At 42.0% G+C, this 22,437-nt stretch overlaps 2 protein-coding genes across 5 annotated transcripts; one reads left to right on the top strand and one right to left on the bottom strand.

Moving 5' to 3' along the window:
* Positions 1-353: 353 nt before the first annotated feature.
* On the bottom strand, positions 354-21,666 carry POLG2 (DNA polymerase gamma 2, accessory subunit). 3 transcript variants are annotated; one of them, XM_055256941.2, is made up of 8 exons: positions 19,993-21,666; positions 16,416-16,542; positions 16,188-16,293; positions 14,329-14,502; positions 9,004-9,144; positions 5,865-5,945; positions 2,951-3,051; positions 354-634 (listed from the first exon to the last, which is right to left on the bottom strand). In XM_055256941.2, the coding sequence occupies exons 1-8, from the start codon at positions 20,552-20,554 to the stop codon at positions 469-471; spliced, it is 1,458 nt and encodes a 485-aa protein (XP_055112916.1). In that variant the 5' UTR covers positions 20,555-21,666; the 3' UTR covers positions 354-468. The 3 variants fall into 3 exon arrangements, with proteins under 3 accessions (XP_055112916.1, XP_055112918.1, XP_055112917.1); XM_055256943.2 differs by lacking the exon at positions 2,951-3,051; XM_055256942.2 differs by lacking the exons at positions 354-634; positions 2,951-3,051 and adding an exon at positions 3,606-5,261.
* Positions 15,057-15,341, top strand: LOC129469833 (ATP synthase subunit f, mitochondrial-like). 2 transcript variants are annotated; one of them, XM_055256965.1, is made up of 2 exons: positions 15,057-15,179; positions 15,294-15,322. In XM_055256965.1, the coding sequence occupies exons 1-2, from the start codon at positions 15,059-15,061 to the stop codon at positions 15,320-15,322; spliced, it is 150 nt and encodes a 49-aa protein (XP_055112940.1). In that variant the 5' UTR covers positions 15,057-15,058. The 2 variants fall into 2 exon arrangements, with proteins under 2 accessions (XP_055112940.1, XP_055112939.1); XM_055256964.2 differs by having other exon boundaries at positions 15,057-15,341.
* Positions 21,667-22,437: the final 771 nt, after the last annotated feature.

Consider the following 22,437-nt stretch of genomic DNA (forward strand, 5'->3'; position numbering starts at 1 on the left):
AAAAGTTTTTACTTTCCTAATTTAAAAGGGAAGAGTGTTGGCTGACTAGCTCTTGTCTCTTTAACTTTTCTCCTAACTAAAATGATAATTAGGCTGGAAATACAGCAGCCACCTATGATCCTGAAGCAACAATTATAAACACCAGCGTACTAAACATGGCAGAACAGAAGGGAAGTGCCTGGGTCCCTAACTATAGAAACAGTAATACTAGCTTTGGACAGTCTACCCGCTAGAGTTCTTGTATGTGAGAAAAACAAACCCCAATTTGCTTAATCCAGTATAGTAGATTTTTGTTTCTTGTAGCTGAACATATTCCTGATACAATGAAAGACATAAAAAATATAAACACTGAATGAAAGCAAGCACCACAAATGTCCACTTTATAAGTGCAAAGGGGCTACAAATAAATCTAAGTGAACATAAGATAACCAAATTAGGAGAGAAGATTCATTATACAAATATAAAAATCTATACATTCTTAGCTGATGATATATACTTAATCAAAAAGTCTTTTAATTTGGATATATGCATCATTTCCTTCATTGTGGTGTCTCTGCTTCTCAGATGTATTAATCCATTCTCCAAAGTAGTTTCAGTAATCAAAACTGTGAAGAGGATACTCATTTCATCATACCTAAGAAAAAAGTAGTTAAACAGACACATGAGCACAAATGTAAATGAAAAATTCCTCCACATTGCCAGCTGTAATTCAGTGTCCATGCACTCTCAAGAGTCACAAACTCAGGGCTTGAGGGTGGACCAAAAAAACCCAACATTTTTAAAGTTTCTGAATCGTATTTAAAGTAAAATTTTCAGACAGTTTCTAACTTATCGCTAGAGCTGAAAAGTCATAAAAGAAAATAAAATCTGAGAATAAACACTGGTACCTCAACACATCATTTGGGGTGATATCACAGATGAACCTCATAATAACCTCAGCCTTTTGGTTCTTGGATGCAATCCAAGAACAATTATTTTAACTGAAGTCTCTTACAATAAACAATATTATAATAAAGATGCAATTTGGTATAACAAATTATACCAAAATCATGTTTCATTTATTACTGAGTATGCTAGCTTATAGCTTCTAGTTCAGCAATAACCAAACAGACAGACGCACGGCTGACCTTCTGTATGCTTGTCAAGTCACACTATCTCATTACTGTTTATTTCCTTTGTAGGACTCCCTCAGAAACTTTTTATTTCTCTGTTTATTTATTGTCTATTTTGTCCTACTAGAATATAAGCTTAACAAGAATAGTATGGCTGGGCGCGGTGGCTCATGCCTGTAATCCCAGCACTTTGGGAGGCTGAGGCGGGCGGATCACGAGGTCAGGAGTTTGAGACCAGCCTGGCCAACATAGTGAAACCCCATCTCTACCAAAACTACAAAAAATTAGCTGGGTGTGGTGGCAGGCGTCTCTAATCCCAGCTACTCAGGAGGCTGAGGCAGGAGAATCACTTGAACCCGGGAGGCAGAGGTTGCAGTGAGCTGAGATCACACCATTGCACCAGCCCAGGCAACAGTGCGAGATTCTGTCTTAAAAAAAAAAAAAAAAAGAATAGTACATTTTTCTATCTTGTTCACCACTATATCAAAGTGCATAAAACACAGTACGTGTTTAATAATATTTTCATAAAAATATCCTGGGACAATAAAACCTTTACCACATAAAGAACAACTGCAACTTGATAATGTCCACATGGCTCAAAGGATAAGATTTTAGAACCTGAGAGGACAAGAAAGTTCAAGTGCTGCCCCTTCATTTTACACATAATAAAACCATTAGATGCTCTAATTATAGAAAACTACTTTTCTCTGGACATCATCTGAAAGGTGTTTTTTGTTTTTTTTTGAGAAGGAGTCTTGCTCTGTCGCCCAGGCTGGAGTGCGGTGGCTTGATCTCAGCTCACTGCAACCTCTGCCTCCTGGGTTCAAGTGATTCTCCTGCCTCAGCCTCCCAAGTAGCTAGGACTACAGGCACAAGCCACCATGGTCAGGTAATTTTTTGTATTTTTAGTAGAGACAGGGTTTCGCTATGTTGGCCAGGCTGGTCTTGAACTCCTGACCTCAGGTGATCCGCCCTCCTCGACCTCCCAAAGTGCTGGGATTACAGGTGTGAGCCACTGCACCTGGCCTGGAAAGTGTATTTTAACAAATTTTCAGAGAACTGAAGATCAAAACACAATGCTTCACAACTTTTCACCCAAAAGATACATATTCAACACAAAAAAACTTAAAAAAAATAACAAGAATGGATTACTTTATTTAAAAACAACAATTAATGAAACAGCATGGAGTGAGACTAGACACAGAGAGCTCAATTAGGAGATGATTTCAATAATCCAGGCAAGAGATATTGGTGACTCTAACTTGGGTAGTGGCAGCGAAGACAGAGATGGATTTGAGATACATTTAGGAAGCAAGCTGACAGCATTTGGTGATAGACTAGATGTGGAGAATAAGGAAGAGGGAGGGGTTAAGGATGATAGCCAGTTTCTCTGTCTTGAGCAATTGGGTGAACAGAGGTGCCAATCCCTTAGAAGACTAGAACAGACTATCCCTCCAGAATAGAATTCCCTTTCACTCAGTCTCAGAATGGACCACAATGCCAGCAAAGAAAGGCATTCCACTCATATTCCTTCAGTCTTGATTCAACACATGCTCTCTACATACATACTTTCATCCATAAGTGGATAAGCTGATGTATACATACTTCATGACATTAAGTCTTGGAACTGCACATAGCATGTGCTCAAACATACTTGCTGAATACTGTTCCCTGCTGAGGCAATTAACGAAGTACACATAGTTCTGTAAAAGGGAAACTGAGGAATAATTTAAAATTATATTTTATATATAAATTTAGAAGAGATTTGTTTCTGCAATTCATAAACATAATCAAAAACTCTTGAATAAATAACTCTTTAATGAAAATACAATTCTTACTTTGAATAAAGTTGTTCCAATGAGGACTGCACAGTTTCCAAATAACCAGGCCACACAGAAATCCCATTTTCTAGTAACTCATTAAATAGCCCTTGACAAACCTAGAAAGAAATAGAAAAACTTCAAATATGAAAAAAAAATGGTAGCTAGAGTGATTATTCTATTTTTGTGAAGCCACAAATCACCCTCTTCAATCTCTAAAATGGGTATGTTTCTTTAATTATGTGATGTTAATGTTTATAACTTCCATATCATATACTTTATAAATCGTATACTTCTTCTGAAAATGAAGTAATTAAGCATAGAAAAGCTGAGTACTAAATGCCAATCTTCTGAGAAATTTGTATACCAAATAAGAATTTTTATTACCCTTAGTATCATTCAAAACACAAACAAAATCAAAACAGATTCTGTCAGAAAAAAACCAGGAGATCCAAAGGGCTGTATGAACTCAGAGCCCTCATCTGAGAGGTGAGACCTGAGCTCTAGGTTATACCACCAAGTCAGGAACAGGCAGAAGAGCCAGGAAAGAAAAAGGATGAGGAAAAGGAGAGTGGTACTCCAGAAGCCAACCACGGAAAATGTTTCAAGAAGAGACTGATCGACCAATTTCACTGGAATGCTGGAGACAAAAGCTTGACTGGAAATACAGAAGTAATGATGAATAAATCACATAGTAAACTTTATTGTTTTCTTAACAAGCAATAGGCAAGCAAAACAAAACAAAATTTAAAACCCCCTTAACAGTCTAGCACCAACAGTGCAGAGCAGGGTTCCTCACCCTGGCACTGCTGACCCAGGGTGTTTAGCAGCATTCCTGGCCTCCAGGAGAGGCCCGCAGCACCCTCCCACTCTTATGACAACCAAAAATCTCTCCCGACATTACTAAATGGTGACTGAGCTACAGCATCCTAGGAGCTTCCTAGCTATAAGGGTATTAGGGAGGCTGCCATACTCTGGGAGAAAATGTGGGACATAAGCCATTATCTTCTCCTTCTTTGAGTTCACTCTCTCCCATCTTCCCAGACCTCTCCACAGAAGCCAGGGTCAGAAAGCTGCGGGACTCTCAAAGTCTTTAAATCTTTTTACTTTCCGCATTCAGGTCTGGGCTGGGTCTCAATCACCCAGACAGAAATGACGACTGCTGAAGGAGTCTCTGGAACGAAATGAAAGCCACCCCCCATGGCCTTTCTTAAGAGTATTTAATCATTAGGACAAATTAGAAAAATCAAAATAAAATTATAGATCTAGAATATCTGAATATAGTCAGTTATCAAAAGTGTAAGTTCAAAGGGGAAAGGCTATGGCACGGTGGCTCACGCCTGTAATCCCAGCACGTTGGGAGGCTGAGGTGGGCAGATCATTTGAGGTCAGGAGTTCGAGACCAGCCTGGCCAACATGGTGAAACCCTGTCTCTACTAAAAATACTAAAAAATTAGCCAGGTGTGGTGGTGTGTACCTGTAATCCCATCTACTAGGGAGGCTGAGGCAGAATTGCTTGAACGTGGGAGGCAGAGGTTACAGTGAGCCGAGATTGTGCCACTGCACTCCAGCCTGGGTGATAGAGCAAGACTCCATCTCAAAGCAAATAAATAAAAACATAAAAAGTTCAAAGAGGAAAGAAATAATTCAGTAACGTGTGTACAAATACTTTAATTACTATGTCTACTCACTCACTAAAAAAATGAAACTATGAATGGGCATGAACAGCAAACCCACTGAATTGTATTCAGCTTCTTTAACACACTTCAAAATTATATATAATCATAGTACTTACCCACAGTTCATTATTTAATTAAAGCTTTTTTTTTTCTTTTTCCTGAAACAGGGTCTTGCTCTGTCACCCAGGCTGGAGTGCAGTGGCGCGATCTCGGCTCACTGCAACCTCCACCTCCCGGGTTCAAGTGATTCTTGTGCCTCAGCCTCCTGAATAGCTGGAATTATAGGCACACACCATTATGCCCAGCTAATTTTTGTATTTTTAGTAGAGACCAGGTTTTGCCATATTGGCCAGGCAAATTAAAACTTTTTTTTTTGAGATGGAGCCTCTCTGTCGCCCAGGCTGGAGTGCAGTGGCACGATCTCAGCTCACTGCAACTTCCGCCTCCTAGGTTCAAGTGATCGTCCAGCCTTAGCCTCCTGAGTAGCTGGGACTAGAGGCATGTGCCACCACGCCCAGCTAATTTTTGTATTTTTAGTAGATGGGGTTTCACCATATTGGCCAGGATGGTCTCGAGCTCTTCACCTCGTGATCCACCTGCTTCGGCCTCCCGAAGTGCTGGGATTACAGGCGTGAGCCACCGCGCCCGACCTAAAACATTTTAAAAAGCAAATGAATCAAAATAAAATTTTTTTTTTTTTTTTGAGACGGAGTCTCGCTCTGTCGCCCAGCCTGGAGTGCAGTGGTGCAATCTCGGCTCACTGCAAGCTCCGCCTCCCAGGTTCATGCCATTCTCTTGCCTCAGCCTCTCCGAGTAGCTGGGACTATAGGCGCCCGCCACCACGCCCGGCTAATTTTTTTTTTGTATTTTTAGTAGAGATGGGGTTTCACCGTGGTCTCGATCTCCTGACCTCGTGATCCGCTCGCCTCGGCCTCCCAAAGTGCTGGGATTACAAGCGTGAGCCACTGCGCCTGGTCAAAATAAAATTTTAAATGGCAAGCTATCAAGTTTACTTAGAGTAAGGGTTAGGTTGAGCATCCCTAATCAGAAAATCCAAAATCCAAAATGCTCCAAAACCTGAAACCTTGAGTTCAAAGGAAATGCTCATCAGAACATTTAAGATTTTGGATTTTTGGATTAGAAATGCAAATATACCAAAAAAATCAGAGATCCAAAACGGTCCTGGTCCAAAGCATTTTGGATAATACTCAACCTGTAATTAAAATCATGACATTTAAACTCATTTAACTCACCTGTCTTAGTTCCAATGTGGGGCCTCTTCCTACATCCAAAGCAACCTTAATAGGGGCTAAACAAGGGTGAAGTTTAAGTACCTAAGGCAATTAAATGGGGGAAGGAGAAGACAGGAAAGGGGAAAAAGCATAGTTTGTTTAAATATAACACAAGTTTAAATATAACACAAGTATTAACAAACAGTTTCTTAACAGTTACAATTTTCTGTGTGAAAATAGAAGTTAGCTGAGGTCACAAAAAAACCACGTAGTAACATATTCAGCTGCCCCCCCAGATTTCTCCACTTAGATGTTTGGCAGAAAGAAATTAATTTGGCCAGGCATGGTGGTGCATGCCTGTAATTCCAGCACTTTGGGAGGCTGAGGCAGGTGGATTCCTTGAGCTCAGGAGTTCGAGACCAGCCTGGGCAACACGGTGAAAACTTCTACCAAAAAATTACAAAAAAATTAGCTGGGTGTGGCGCATGCCTGTAGTCCCAGCTACTCAGGCGGCTGAGGTGGGAAGAATGCTTGACCCGGGAGGTCAAGGCTGCAGTGAGCTAAGATTGTGCCACTGCACTCCAGTCTGGGTGACAGAGTGAGATCCTGTCTCAAAAACAAAACAAAACAAACAAAAAAAAACAAAGAAATTAACTTGAGACCCTCCCATTTTCTGACAACTCCCTCAGTCAAAATGCTTCTTCCAAGCATTTTGGACCCTACCAGCCTGGACCACATGGCTTACTATTTCAACTTTCTCTCTCTTGTCAAAACCTACTGCTCTTTATATATATATCTTTTTTTTTTTTTTTTTTTTTTTTTTTGAGACAGAGTCTCGCTCTGTCGCCCAGGTTGGAGTGCAGTGGCGTGATCTCGGCTCACTGCAAGCTCCGCCTCCTGGGTTCACGCCATTCTCCTGCCTCAGCCTCTCCGAGTAGGTGGGACTACAGGCACCCGCCACCACGCCCGGCTAATTTTTTTGTATTTTTAGTAGAGACGGGGTTTCACTGTGGTCTCGAATCTCCTGACCTTGTGATCCACCCACCTCGGCCTCCCAAAGTGCTGGGATTACAAGCATGAGCCACTGCGCCTGGCCTTATATATATATTTTTGAATTAAAAAATTTTTAAATGAAATTTGCTTTTTTGTTTTGTTTTGTTTAGGAGACAGGGTCTGGCTGTGTTGCCCAGGCTAGAATGCTCCACTCACTGCCTCACTGCAACCCCCGCCTCTGGGCTCAAGCCATCCTCCCACTTCAGCCTTCTAAGTAGCAGGGACTACAGGTGCACGCCACCACGCCCAGCTAGTTTTAGTATTTTTTTGTAGAGACGAAGTTTTGCCATGTTGCCCAGACAGACTGGTCTCGAACTCCTGACCTGAATGATCCACCCAACTTGGCTTCCCAATGTGCTGGGATTATAGGCATGAGCCATTCAGCCCAGGCTGCTCTTCTCATTCATTAATCCATCCAACAAACATTTTAATACCTCTGATACCAGGAACAGTTCCAGGTGCTAGGGGCAAAAATCTCTGTCTCTCGTGGCAGGGAGAGACACAATAAAAATAAGTAAATAATATATGTGGAGGTGGTAGGTGCTAAAAAAGGAAGAAGATGGAACATGCTGGCAAGGGGCAGGCTGGGGGAGGTTTTCAGCAACTTTAAGGTGGTCAGAGAAGGTCCTCTCCCTATGGTGACACTTGAGAAAACACTCAAAAGGAGGTGGGGGGACAAGACGTGGATGATGGAGAAAGAGCACTCTAGGCAATGGGGAATACAAATGACAGGGCTCTGAGCTGGTAGCATCTCCGGCATGTTCTAGAAATAGCAAGGTCAGTGCTGCTGGAGCAGACTGAGTGAGGTGGAGAATAGCAGATCAAAAAGAGGGCTTCAGTTTTTCCTGAGAGAGATGAGAAGCTTTCCTGAAGTGTTCTGAGCAGAGGAGCAACACAACATGCACCTTTTAACAGGGCCACTCTATCGGGGGAGGAGGGGTGGCGGTGGCTTATAGCAGGGTGGTAGCAGTAGACAGGCTAGGAAGTGGTCAGACTCAGGATATGTTTTGAAGTTAGAGTCAAACAGGATTTGCTGATGGTTTGGAAGTGGAGTGTAAGAAAAAGAAAGGATTCCTTTCTTTGCTAGCTACACACCATTTATAAACCCCATTCCCCAGAACAATTCTATGATCAGACTTCTCTATGGCTATAGCAGGTTAAATGAACACTGCATAATAAATCACTTAACTAAGCAGAGTGGTTTCCTACAAACTCATGGTTCCCAATCCCAGCTGAACACTCAACTCAACATTACTTGTTAAAACTTTTGATTTGGGGCAGCTTCCTTTTATGTTCAAAGGATATATGACTATTCCCCACTTGTGCCATTTAAACCCCCACTCTTCCACATTTAAACTAATAGTGCCTCCTAACTCCCTGAGAAAATAGAGGGTATCAGTAAAATGTCCTTCAAAGGCCAAAAAGCCCAGTAGCCTCTTTATATCTCACTATCCTTTTTTTCTTCCCTGTTTCAAATATCTCCTTTTCAAGACACATTCTTCTACTTGGGCTCCTGATCCCATCCTGACCCCTCCTGTTTCCTTCATCTTGCCCCATTAATCATTTCTTTTCTCTACTATAACTTCAACTTCTCCTCTCGATTTTCTTTGACCCATAAACATGCTCCAAGCGCATGTTCATGCACCAAAATCAGCCTTTCCAGGCCCACATCTAGCTCCTCTGATCCAGGAACCAGCCATGTGGCACATGACCAGAAGCCAGATACCTGGGGCAGGGAGGTCAATAGTACAGGTCTCCCTGATCCAGGTCTTTCTTCCTCCTATGTACCAATGCTTCAGCTTCTGATACAAATGGAAGCCCCCAGTGGAAAGGTTCAGGGGCTAGGAGTCATAGAGACAGCTGTCTGTTCACAATTAAACAGAAATGCCTTTGGGATTACTTATTAGGTATGCCTTATTGTATTCTGTGAGAACCTGATTCTTATTCCTGTGGCCAGATTCTAAAAAAACTGAAAAATACTTAGACTACATGCACTAAATTTATTATTCAGAGTTTATGTTAGAAACCAAGCACACTAACATTAAGAAAAAAAAAACAAACCCATATTTTTACTTTCCCAAGTCTATCTCTGAAATATCAACAGCACCTTTCTATGAAGATTTTTCTTTCTTGTAAAGGAGTTCTCCGTCAGCTGGAGAGAATCATAGAGGTAGGCTAGCATGCCTCGGTCTAGGTCCCCATTTACAGACAGAACACAAGGAACCACGTTTTTTCGTCCATCTCGGCCCTTCACAGAAAAACAGAAGAAAAATAATCATTTCACAGAACTTTTTTCGTTTGTTTTTGAGACAGAGTCTCACTCTGTCACCTGGCCAGGCTGGAGTGCAGTGGCATGATCTCAGCTCACTGCGACCTCTGCCTCCCAGGTTCAAGTGATTCTCCTGCCTCAGCCTCCCGATTACATATTTTAGACTTACACAATCAGAATATGAAAGTAAAGTTTTACTTTACAAAGCACCCACTCTGTACCAGGCCTGTGGTAGGCACTGGGCCCATGAAGGCGATAAAGATGCATTCTCTGCTCTCAGTGAGCTCAGTGTTTCATCAGCGAGGCCCAAATGTGAATTTTAAAACTACGGTGCTTGGTTGGACTCTATCACAGAGATTCTGAACGAACTCAACTGGAGTGGGACCTAGGCATCAATTTTTTCAATAGCCCTGCAGACTATTTTTTTTATGCTTCCGAGCTGAGAGTTAGTATTCAGAAAGGTAACACTTTTTTTTTTTTTTGGAGACGGAGTCTCGCTCTGTCACCCAGGCTGGAGCGCAATGGTGCGATCTCGCCTCACTGCCAACCTCTGCCACCCGGGTTCAAGTGATTCTCTTGCCTCAGTCTCCTGAGTAGCTAGGACTACAGGCGCACACCACCACATCTGGCTAATTTTTTCCTATTTTTAGTAGAGACGGGGTTTCACCATGTTGGCCAGGTTGTTCTCAAACTCCTCACCTCAGGTGATCTGCCCACCTCAGCCTCCCAAAGTGCTGGGATTACAGGCGTGAGCCACTGCGCCCGGCCTAGAAAGGTAACACTTTTAAATAAAAATTGTTTGCTGATTATTCAGAAGAGGCCTTAGGGAAAAAAATGGTGTGCTTTAGGGAAAGGGGTTTGGAGTATAATTTTCTGAAATGTAAAGTTATTTTCATAAAAAAAAAATCTTTTAAAAACTTACTTTTTGCATTAAAGCCATAATTATGAAAACAAACTACATCATAGTACATGATATGAATTAAGTATTGATAAACAGACTTACTTCTCCTCTAAACTGAAGAGGAATCATTTCAAATTTCTTAAAAATTTCAATCCTAGAAATTTTTAAAGTTTTGGATAAAAACAGTTCCACTTTCTTCTTTCTTTTTTTGTAAATCATTGTTCACCTGGATATTCACGTAATTTTTAAAAATACTTAAATAACCACCTTTGGCTAGAGTCACAGAACAAAAAAAGAAAAAGAGAAAACCCCACAAATTTAAATCCTCAGCTTGTTAATTATTCATGATCAACCACAGTCTTCATTGATACATGTATGTACTGACATTTTAAACCTATTTGAATTGCATATGATACTTTAAAGATTCACAAGAATTTGCCCTCAAAGGCAGTAAACTTTCTGATACCTGGGACTCTATTCTACCAGCTGTATTTCACAGTTATAGAACTGATAGTTAATAAGATAAACTGGGCTGGGAGCAGTGGCTCATGCCTGTAATCCCAGCACATTGGGAGGCCACGGTGGACGAATCACTTGAGTTCAGGAGTTCGAGACCAGCCTGGCCAACATGGTGAAACCCCATCTCTACTAAAAAGACAAAAATTAGCTGGGCGTGGTGGTGCATGCTTGTAATCCCAGCTACTCGGCAGGCTGAGGCATAAGAATCACTTGAACCCAGGAGGTGGAGGCTGCAGTGAGCAGACATTGTGCCACTACACTCCAGCCTGGGTGACAGAGTGAGACACCATCTCAAAAAAAAAAAAAAAAGACAAACTCAAGTACTGAAAGATTCTGTGGTGCGATTTGAATCAAACAAAATCTAAATCTGAATATTTATGAAGAATGCTTTAGGCTGGGCACAGTGACTCACTCCTGTAATCCTAGTACTTTGGGAGACCAGGGCAGGAGGATCACTTGAGCCCAGGAGTTTGAGACTAGCCTGAGCAACATGGCAAGACCCCATCCCTATTTAAAACAAACAAAAAAGATTGTTTAATGTTTTTTTTTTTTTTTTGAGATGGAGTCTCGCTCTGTCGCCCAGGCTGGAGTGCAGTGGCGCGATCTCGGCTCACTGCAAGCTCCGCCTCCCGGGTTCACGCCATTCTCCTGCCTCAGCCTCCCGAGTAGCTGGGACTACAGGCGCCCGCCAACACGCCCGGCTAATTTTTTGTATTTTTAGTAGAGACGGGGTTTCACCAGGTCAGCCAGGATGGTCTCGATCTCCTGACCTCGTGATCCGCCCGCCTCGGCCTCCCAAAGTGCTGGGATTACAGGCTTGAGCCACCGCGCCCGGCGATTGTTTAATGTTTTCTAAGTTTTTGAAAATTGGATATCCAACAATGTCAGGATATCTGGTGGGAACTCTTCCAACAATATCTGATTTCTCACACCATCCAGAATAAATTCTTTTCTATCCTAACTGTTCTTCAGCCTTTATTGGTCTGCTTCACTGTTCTCTAAAAAATATATTTGGACATTAACTATAAAATCAACTAAAAACAGATACAAAATGGCCTAAGAGGCTGGGTGCAGTGGTTCACACCTATAATCCCAGCACTTTGGGAGGCTGAGGCAGGAGGATCGCTTGAGCCCAGGAATTCAAGACCAGCCTGAGCAACACAGAGAGACCCCATCTCTATTAAATAATTTTAAAAAGAGAAAGAAATGGCCTCAGAAACATTTCAAGAAAGCATACTAAATGACAGAAATTCTACTTAATATTTTATAACGTGTTCAACTAATGATTAATAATTTTGTGAACTCTGGAAACAGAAAAGGAACAATGTCATGGAAGAGAAAAATTTCTGCAATAGGAAAACTCTTCATTAGTGAAAACGATACCAATAAAAGAACAAAATAATCTGGGCATGGTGGCTCACACCTGTAATCTTAGCACTTAGAAAGGCAGAAGCAGGAGAACAGCTTGAGCCCAGGAGTTCAAGACCAGACTGGGCAACATAGTGAGACCCCATTCTTCATACAAAAGAAAGAAAGAAAAGAACAAAATAAGAGACTAATAGCCACATCTTTAAATCGCTAGTCACAAAGTTGAGCTGTGCTTTAACTATGACAATTAACCAATAAGTTTCATTTGAGAGCTGAATACCCCAAAATGAAGTGCGATGGTGGTGGAGTTAAAGGAAAATATTCACCAATTAAGCCTCCTAGTTTTTCATTAGTTATTCATATTTAAAAATTCCAGCCTGGTCAATATGGTGAAACCCTGTCTCTACTAAAAATACAAAAATTAACCGGGCGTGGTGGCGCACACCTATAGGCCCAGCTACTCAGGAGGCTGAGGCAGAAGAACCACTTGAACCTGGGAATCGCGACACTGCACTCCAGCCTGGGCGACAGAGTGAGATGCTGTCTCAAAAAATAAAAATTAATCTACTTTCTACTCATTATATATGAACTCCTATGTTTTTGCTATATATTTTTTCTTTTTTTTTTTTTGGAGACATGGTCTCATCCTGTTGCACAGGCTGGAGTGCAGTAGCACAGTCTTGGCTCACTGATGATCCTGGAACAATATATTGCTACAAAAGGTAAGGAAATGCTCGTCAAGACAATGATGGAAATATGTCAAAAGGACACTGGCCAAGTCTAGGACAATTTGACCATCAAAATATATAATGACAGTAACACACTGTAACCCTCTGAGAAAGTAATCTGTGAAATACCAATTTAAAAAAAAATAGGGGAGAAGGAAAAGCTCTACAGTACATTGCTGACCAGTAAATCTAGAAGGAATGATGGAATTTGTTTTTTCTTAAAAAAAAAAGGGAAGGGGAAAAAACACCATTGGCAAACCTCATTGTAGTAACTGATTTGAGCAAGAATCATCAAGGGATGCTGCAATCAGTAAGGCAAAATTTGGTGACATGGCCAAACATGGTGACTCATTCTTATAATCCAAGCATTTTGGGAGGCTGAGGCAGGAGGATTGCTTCATCCCAGGAGTTCGAGACCAGCCCGGGCAACAAAGCTAGACCCCCTCTCTACAAATATTAAACCATTAGTCGGGCATGGTGATACATGCTTGTAGTCCTAGCTACTTGGGAGGCTGAGGCAAGATTGCTTGAGCTCAAGAGTTTGAGGTTGCAGTGAGCTATCACCACACCACTGTGTTTCAGCCTGAGTGATAGAGTGAGATCCTGTCTCAAATAAAGAAAAAAAATCACCATTTGGCAAACCTCACATTAATAACTGATCTGGGCAAGAGTCATCAATGGATGCTGCAACCAGTAAGGCAAAATTTGGTGACAAAGAAATTATCTGCATCATCTTAAAGTATCTGTCCACAACACTTATTAATTACTAGTTAATTTTTTTGTTTTTTTTTTTTTGAGACAGCATCTCGTTCTGTCGCCAGGCTAGAGTGCAGTGGCACGATCTTGGCTCACTGCAACCTCCACCTCCCGGGTTCAAGCGATTCTCCTGCCTCAGCCTCCCAAGAAGCTGAGACTATAAGGGCAAGCCACCACATCCAGCTAATTTTTGTATTTTTAGTAGAGATGGGGTTTCACCACATTGGCCAGGATGGTCTCAATCTCTTGACCTCATGATCCTCCCACCTCGGCCTCCCAAAGTGCTGGGATTACAGGTGTGAGCCACCGTGCCTAGCCGTTAATTAATAAGTACAAACTATTTATTAGCTTTACACTGGAGAAATCTAGTAGACACCATCTTAACTAAATGATAAAAGTTAACATCACCAGTAACACTCCTCATATGACACACTGAGAAGAGAGCTTCTCAGTACTACCACTTCTGTAGTACTCCCGACAAAAATACATAAATCACGTGGAAACAGCAGACAGATCCCAGCCAGGGCATATTCTATAGATTAACTAGACTGTACTCTTCAAAAATGTGAAGGTCATGCAAGACAAGAGGAATTGTTCATTTGAAGGAGTGTAAAGGCATATGACAACTAGATGAAAGATAAGATCTTGGACCTATAAAGGCCATTATTGAGATAATCAGTTCAATTTGTAGGGCTCTGTGGCAATAGTGGATTACTGTTAATTTCCTGATTTTGATGGTTGGATTGTAGTTATGTAGGTGAGTGCCTCTGCATCTGAAAAATACACAATGAAGTATTAAGACACCATGTTTGCACCTTATTCTCAAATGGTTCGGAAATGATTATAGAGAATCTGAGTAAAAAATACATAGGAGCTCCAGGTAAAACATACATGTAATTTAGACACATTGCCAGGATACATGTGTAAAAGTTCATGATCTCCTAGGTTCCACAGGGTTTCTATTAGCTCCTTTCCCCAGGGAAAATCGTAGTAAAGTTTGTTTCCTTTCCGGCCTTCTTCATCCTGGCAGTCACTGCTGCTGAAGTTAGATGGACTCATGGCAAACTGGAAAAGAAAATTTAAGTTTGTCTTAACATATTTAAATAAATGCTAATTTAACTCCCATAATTATCTGTAAGAATTTAAATTGTCTGATACTTTTTATTCAGCAAATATGCGAAACTAGTCAAGTCCCGAATACGAATTTTAAAATTTATTCTAATTTATATATATATTTTTTGAGACGTGTCTCGTTCTGTTGCCCAGGTTAGAGTGCAGTGGCTAGTCACAGGTACAATCATAGCTCACTGCTGCCTCCTACTGCTGGCCTCAAGCAATCCTCCTGCCTCAGGATTCAGAGTAGCTGGGACCACAGGTTGCTGAAATTTAATTTTTAAAAAGTGAAAATACTGGCCAGGCGCAGTGGCTCACGCCTGTTATCCTAGCTCTTTGGGAGGCTGAGGCAGGGGGATTGCTTGAGCTTAGGACTTCGACACCAACCTGGGTAACAGAGCAAGACTTCATCTCTACAAATAATAAAAGAAGTTGCAGTGAGCGGTGATTGTGCAACTGCAGTCCAGCCAGGGCAAAAGAGTGAGACTATGTCTCTAAAAAAACCGAGATGGAGTCAGTTGTACCAGTGAAGGACAAGAAACTTCTGGAGGTCAAACTAGGGGAGCTGCCAAGCCGGATCTTGATGTGGGACTTCAGCCCTAGTGGCCTTGATGGAGCGTTTCAAAGAGGTTACTACTGGTACTACTGGTACTTCAACGTGAAGAAGGGGAGCATCTCGGGGTTTACCATGGTGCTGGCAGGGTACATGCTCTTCACCTACTGCCTTTCCTACAAGGAGCTCAAGCACGAGCGGCTACGCAAGTACCACTGAAGAAGACACGCTCTGCATTCCCCCAGCAACCTTCCTGGCTGGAGCCCCTCCATAAGGAACACAATCTCGATTGTTGCTGAATCCTTTCATATCCTAATGGGAATTAACCTCCAAATAAAAGATGACTGGTACTTGTGGAAAAAAAAAAAAAAAGACAACAAAAATAAAATAAAATAAAAAGTGAAAATACTGAGTATATTGCTTAAAATATTGTTTTTTAGTAGGAAAGAACTACAGAGAAAAAACTGTTGATGTTATCCAGCCTTTTATGGCCAATGAAGAAGAGGGGAAGTTAACCACGACTAAAGTGGGATAAAGAAGAAAGTATCACATAGTCCTCATTCTTACCCTTCTGTGAAGTTCTTGATGACTCGTGATTATTTCATACAGTTTAAATGGGTATTTGGGGATGTTTGAGTTGCGAAATGGTAACATAACACATGGCAAGACAAAAATGCTTACTTCAACTCTTTTTTTTTTCAGTGAGTACTAAAACTTGATCATCAATTACAGAGCCATTTTGACTAATATGGAAAGTTCATGGAGGTAGGTAGCAAAGGCTGAAGCTGTGACAATGGTCAAGGGTCAAACTCTACATCAGCCAGGAATGCTAGGTGAGGGCTTTGAATTTTACTTTATACAGAAAGGCTAATTAACAAACACATCTGAGCCCAACAAATGTTTTTACCAAAGTAACTTTGTAATCTAGAACAATGAAAATCATTACAAAGAGTTTTCTTATTTGTATAATACATTAATAGCTACATACATCAAATAAAATTTCCTGTATGTCAGAAGAATTACCACTGACACATTAAGACAATTTATCTATTAACTATTAAATTAAAGGTAATTATTGCAGTACCTTTCTCCACCACTGGAGTCGATGACGTAACCAGAAATCAAGCCACTGGTTTGAAGTTCTCGCAGGAGTAAACCATACTAATGAAGCTTCAGTCTTCTCACCAATTCTTTAGATATAAAACATATCAGGAAGTTAGCTTATCTGAAAATTATATAATTTATCTCAAGTGGAAATGACTGGCTTTTGACTATTTAAATACAAGGTCAAGTTATTTGTCACTTTTTATACCTTTTAACACCATTTGGTAACTGCTTAGTGTCAAAAACAGGATGAAAACACACTCCAATCTGAGCAAGGCCATAAGGTAGCCTCTTGTTTACCAGATCCAGGCAATTAACATAGTGTTCCAAGGCACCTGTCAAAAGATAAATCAATCATTGTATACATCTAGTCCACAAACCCAAATCATTTTTGTCAATAGACACATTAATAGTAGTAATAATGTTAACACAGCAATACAAATATCATGGAGCTATAAAGACAGATCTTGGCCGAGCTTGGTGGCTCATGCCTATAATCCCAGCACTTTGGGAGGTCGAGGTGGGCAGATTGCTTGAGCTCAGGAGTTCTGAGACCAGACTGGGCAACACAGCAAAACCCCATCTCTAAAAATATACAAAAATAAGCCAAGCATGGTGGTGTGTGCCTTGTAGTCCTAGCTACTTGGAAAGCTGGGAGGTGGATCACTTTAGTCTGGGAGGCCAAGGTTGCAGTAAGCTGGGATGGTGCCACTGTGCTCCAGCCTGGGCAAGAGTGAGACCCTGTCTTAAAGAAAAAAAAAAAAAAAAAAAAAGACAGATCTTATTGATCACCACTTAATTCTAGGTAGTTTCACCCCGACTTTTTAGTTTGAAGATTTTCTTTTCTTTTTTTTTTTTTTTTGAGATGGAGTCTTGCTCTGTCGCCCAGGCTGGAGTGCAGTGGCACGGTCTCGGCTCATTGCAACCTCCACCTCCCGGGTTCACACCATTCTCCTGCCTCAGCCTCCCGAGTAGGTGGGACTACAGGCGCCCGCCACCACACCCAGCTAATTTTTTTTGTATTTTTAGTAGAGACAGGGTTTCACCAGGTTAGCCAGGTTGGTCTCGATCTCCTGACCTCATGATCTGCCCGCCTCGGCCTCCCAAAGTGCTGGGATTACAGGCGTGAGCCACCGCGCCCGACGAAGATTTTCAAATCTATAAGAAAGTTGAAAAAATAATAAACATCCATATACAATGAACACTTGTATACCCTTTACCTAGATTCATCAACATTTTGCCACATTTTTTTCTTGTTCACTCCCAAATACTGCAGCATACATCTTCTAAAAATAAAAATATTTCCTATATACCATTATAACACCATAAAAAGTTAACCATAATACCACAATATAATCTAACATATGGCAGATATTTTATTTGTTCCAATTTTCACCCCAAATATCTTTTACTGTTCTCTTTCTTTCCAGTTAAGACTCATATACTGCATTCTGAGTAGGTTTCTTTCATCTCTTTGAATCTAGAACATTTCCCCTGCCTCCTTTCCCCCTTAATTTTGCTATTAGTGACACTGACTTTTGATGTGAGTCCAGGTTAGTCATAGATTGTCTCACATTTGGGATTTGTCCGATTGTTTCCTTATGATTTAATTTCGGCTAATCATTTTTAGCAAAATACTACATAGTAGATGTGTGTATCTTATTGCATCATAACATGAGGAACATGTTATCAAATTATTCCACTACTGGTGACAACAAATTTGATTACTTGGTAAAGTAGTAAATATCCACTTCCCAATAATATCCTGCTCCCCAACAGTATTTCACCCAATATTTTAGAATCCATTGATGACTGTTGCTTGAATCTATGATATCGGGGATTGCAATATCATGAAATGGTGAATTTTCTAATGTATCTTTCCTTCTACATTTATTCCATAGCTTCTGTAAAAACATAAGCTTTCTCTACCTCTTCCCCCCGGCCCCCGACCTCTAGGCTCAATTATTTGTTTTTGATTAATACTATTGACTCTTAGATTTTAGTCAATGTGTTATGAACCATTACCATTAATATTTATCTTAATGTTCAATTTGTCCTAGATGTGGCCAGTGACAACCCTCCTCAAGCCAGCATCTGTGACCTTTTTATATGACCCATTAGTATTCAAGCAATTCTTTGCTTTTTAGCACCATAAAGTGTTTCAAACTCACCTTGTACTTTCCCTAATTCCAGACCTGGAATCAGCCATTTCTCCCAGTACTGGTTCATCTTAGAAACTAAGATCGGGAGGCCGGGCGCAGTGGCTCACACCTGTAATCCCAGCACTTTGGGAGGCCGAGGCGGGCGGATCACAAGGTCAGGAGATCGAGAGCATCCTGGCTAACAAGGTGAAACCTCGTCTCTACTAAAAATACAAAAAATTAGCCAGGCGTGGTGGCAGGCACCTGTAGTCTGTCTAGTCCCAGCTATTCGGGAGGCTGAGGCAGGAGATGGAGCTTGCAGTAAGCCGAGACTGCGCCACTGCACTCCAGCCTGGGCGGCAGAGCGAGACTCTGTCTCAAAAAAAAAAAAAAAAAAAAAAAAAAGGAACCAGGATCTGGGCACTAGGTGTGCTCATTGCTACTGAGAGTCATTGCTTCTAGGAACTTTCAACGAAGAAAGTTAGGAAATATATTTTTAAAAATCCTGAGGCTGGGCACTGTGGCTCACACCTGTAATCCCCGCACTTTGGGGGGCCAAGATGGGCGGATTGCTTAAGCTCAGGAGTTCAAGACCAGCCTGGACAACATGGCAAAACCTCATCTCTACGAAAAACACAAAAATTAGCTGGGTGTGGTGGCATGCGCCTGTAGTCCCAGCTACTTGGGAGGTTTGAGGTGGGAGGTTCACTTGAGCCCCAGAGGTCGAGGCTGCAGTGAGCCATGATCACACCACTGCATTCAAGTCTGGGTGACAGAGTGAGATCCATATTCAATTTTAATTTACTCATATTCAATTTTAATTTACCAATTCATATTTACCAATCCATATTTAACATTAGTTTATACGTACCTTCTTTTACATATTATCTCTTCTTTTACAATGAAAATCTTGGTTCCTAATAACAACTAACCCAACTATTTGAATTTTTTTTTTTTTTTTTTTTTTTTGAGACGGAGTCTCGCTCTGTCACCCAAGCTGGAGTGCAGTGGCGTGATCTCGGCTCACTGCAACCTCTGCCTCCTGGGTTCAAGCGATTCTCCTGCCTCAGCCTCCCAAGCAGCTGGGATTACAGGCGCTCGCCGTCACGGCCGGCTAATTTTTGTCTTTTTAGTAGAGACGGGGTTTCACCATGTTGGCCAGGCTGGTCTCGAACTCCTGACCTCAGGTGATCCACCCGCCTCTGCCTTCCAAAATGCTGGGATTACAGGCGTGAGCCACTGCGCCCGGCCTTGATTTATCCTATGATATACATGAAGTAGTTTCAGAATTATAATTTCAACATTTCTACTTAGAATAAATCTAAGTTCAAAATGTCTTTGTAGTTCCTTATGCACTTAGACTACATTGCACTAAATGACAGCACCGTGTTCAAAAGTTGCCCCGTGAAATTGAGAGCGTTCTCAGGTCCTTCGGACAGATTCTTTAAGGAACAGCAATGATTCCATGGACCAGTTTTCTCCAGGGTAGAGCACTGTTAATATACTCGACTACTTCAAAAAGATGAGGACTAGCTAACTTCTTTGCATGGGAATAAACGGCCAGTTGCAATCCCCAAGATCAAGCAAGACTGCCTCGCCTTTCCACCCGACACCTGTTTTGAAGCATGAAATCGTGAAGCATACCGTGAAGAAGGTTCTCCCGTAGTTTCCCAGAAGTTTTTAATACGTTCTCAAGAAATGCTACTAGCTGTTCCTTACTCAGCTCTTTGTCTTGCAAGATTTCGCGTAGAGTTTCTGCAGAAACTAACCTGAAGGCACTGTCCCCTGGTAGCAAAGGGCCTGGTTCGTGGTGGAGGGCGTCCACCGGGAATACCTGCTCCCGGAACACCACTACCGAGGTCCACCATTCTGCCGCCAGGTTCTTCCGCAACTCTACGCCCAAGGGTCCGAAGCCGGGGTGGCACCCACTCAGAAGAGAATCCCGGCTAAGCTGCTGCTTGCTTCCACTTAGGAAATGCCTTCTCTGACAGATCTCTAACAGCGCCTCGCTTCCCTCTCCAGACCCGGGGGCTTCTGGGTGCTCGCCGTTTCCCTCGAGCTCCGCGTGCGACTTCACGTGCCCTCCTTTGGGGCTACTCCTTTCCGTCAACAGCTCCGGCTGCCCCGCATCTACTCGACCCCCAAACCCAGACAACAGGCACCTGCAGACCTTATGGCAGGCCCTGACGGCTACACGAGAGCGCATCTCTCCCCGAAGTTAAAGAGCACACTCTCCCATCACTCAGCGGATCCCAACAAGCCGCCACTACCGTTAACAAAATCCGGGAAGGCCAGGGCGCAGGCGCAACGGAGGTGAGCGTGCTTGCGGGCCGCATGCCCCACCCCGGAAGGGCATGTCTGCGTTCCGGCCGCAGCCGTCCCCCGCCCACCATGGCGGACGCCGGCTCGGATGGTTCTCTACTAGCTTGACGTTCGCGTCGCGCCCCTCCCCTCACATTGATCTTTTTCTTTACTCGTAAGCACCAGTAAAGGTTATTCCCACCTATTTATAACCGTGCTGTAGCCACTTGAGTCACTTCCTTCTGCCACTGTTTTTGCAGTCCAGAAAATTAAAATATTTCAGTATTATCCAAATCACCTTCTATATACACCTCAATCAAGCACTTTTATACTAAATTTGTTATTTGGTTTCCATTTAAACAGTTTTAGTCCATTACGGTGGTAAGCCCAGGCCGCCTTAACTTTAGGCAAATGCTGCCGCCAGGTGGCCTAGGCCTAACCCGAGCCGGTCTTGACGCTTAAGCTCCCGGGAGGGGGGCGGTAGGCTTTGTAACTAGGGTAGTGTTACAGTCACTTTAAATACTGCAATGCCTTCCAAATGGCAGTCCCCAGCCAGCAGCATCTGCCTCACCTGGGAGTGCACTGGAAATAAACCACAGGGCCCAGACACGTCTTAAGCCCTGCTGGTGACAGAGAAAACCACATACGTGCAATTTCTTCCAGGGGCCCCTTCTATGGGTTCATCAAAACAATGAGACTTGTGACTGTTTTATTAGGAGACTCATGATTACATCGCAGGTTTCTGATTTTACAATTTCTATTTAAATAGGTCGAGACCTAAAGAACCGCCCAGAAAGTGGAAAAGTGGTATACCCAGACTGAGGAAGAGTTTGATTCCAAAGCCCATGATTTCTTATACCAGCCTCAGTTACGCAAACCTTTAAAGAGGTTCAGGAGAAAGGAACAATCTACGTTTCACTGTGAGACTACCAAACTACCACCTGATTAAGAGAGGGTAACAGCTTAGCAATTCAGTTAATGTAATTTAGGAGTAATTTTTTTTTATCATTAGTAAAGTGCTGTACCAGGTTCAGGAAATAGTTCTTCTTTACAAGTGTATATAAGGGTTTAAAAAAAGGCCAGCTAGAAAGTCCAACAGTATTGCTGGAAAGCAAATACAGTAATTAGCTGCAAAGCTGGGTACTACTGCCAGGTGTTTTCCACATTCAGGAACTCACACCAGGTAAAAGGCCTATACGCAAATAAATAAAAAGAGAGAATGGGGAGAAAAATCACATTTATTAGTTAAGACGACCACAGGCTGGACACAACACACATGCTAAAAAGTGGACTGTCTTTTAAAACTTCCAAGGTAAATAGGTAAATGTTTTCCACAGCCCCACAATCATTTCAGTGTTTACAAATTAAAAGGCCCACAGTTAAGACATTAAACAGTAAAATATGTAATAAATGCTCCAACCTACCCTCTCCCCTGAAAGCTGCTTCTAAGTTTAAAACCATTAATTTGACTAACCATGCCATTGAAAACCATCCAGGTTACTACAGGCTGAATTAGTTTTCAATGTCCTAAGTCCTAGAAATATCACTCCCTATCCCAGCCCTAGCAAATTCTAATTTTACATTTGACATAAGGCATTAACATCAATTAAAGCCTCAGTTTAATAATCAGAATTTAAATGAAGTCTCCTGAAGACCTCTCTTCTGGCAAAAACACACGTATCGGACTCTGGGAACCAAACATTCAGACCCACTTCTAGCTATTACTGAAATAAATGATTAGAAAGTTACATTGGTGAGCCAGTTAAACCTAAAGCTACCCCCTGGATC

Source organism: Symphalangus syndactylus, chromosome 20, assembly GCF_028878055.3.
Source record: "Symphalangus syndactylus isolate Jambi chromosome 20, NHGRI_mSymSyn1-v2.1_pri, whole genome shotgun sequence".
NCBI lineage: Eukaryota > Metazoa > Chordata > Mammalia > Primates > Hylobatidae > Symphalangus > Symphalangus syndactylus.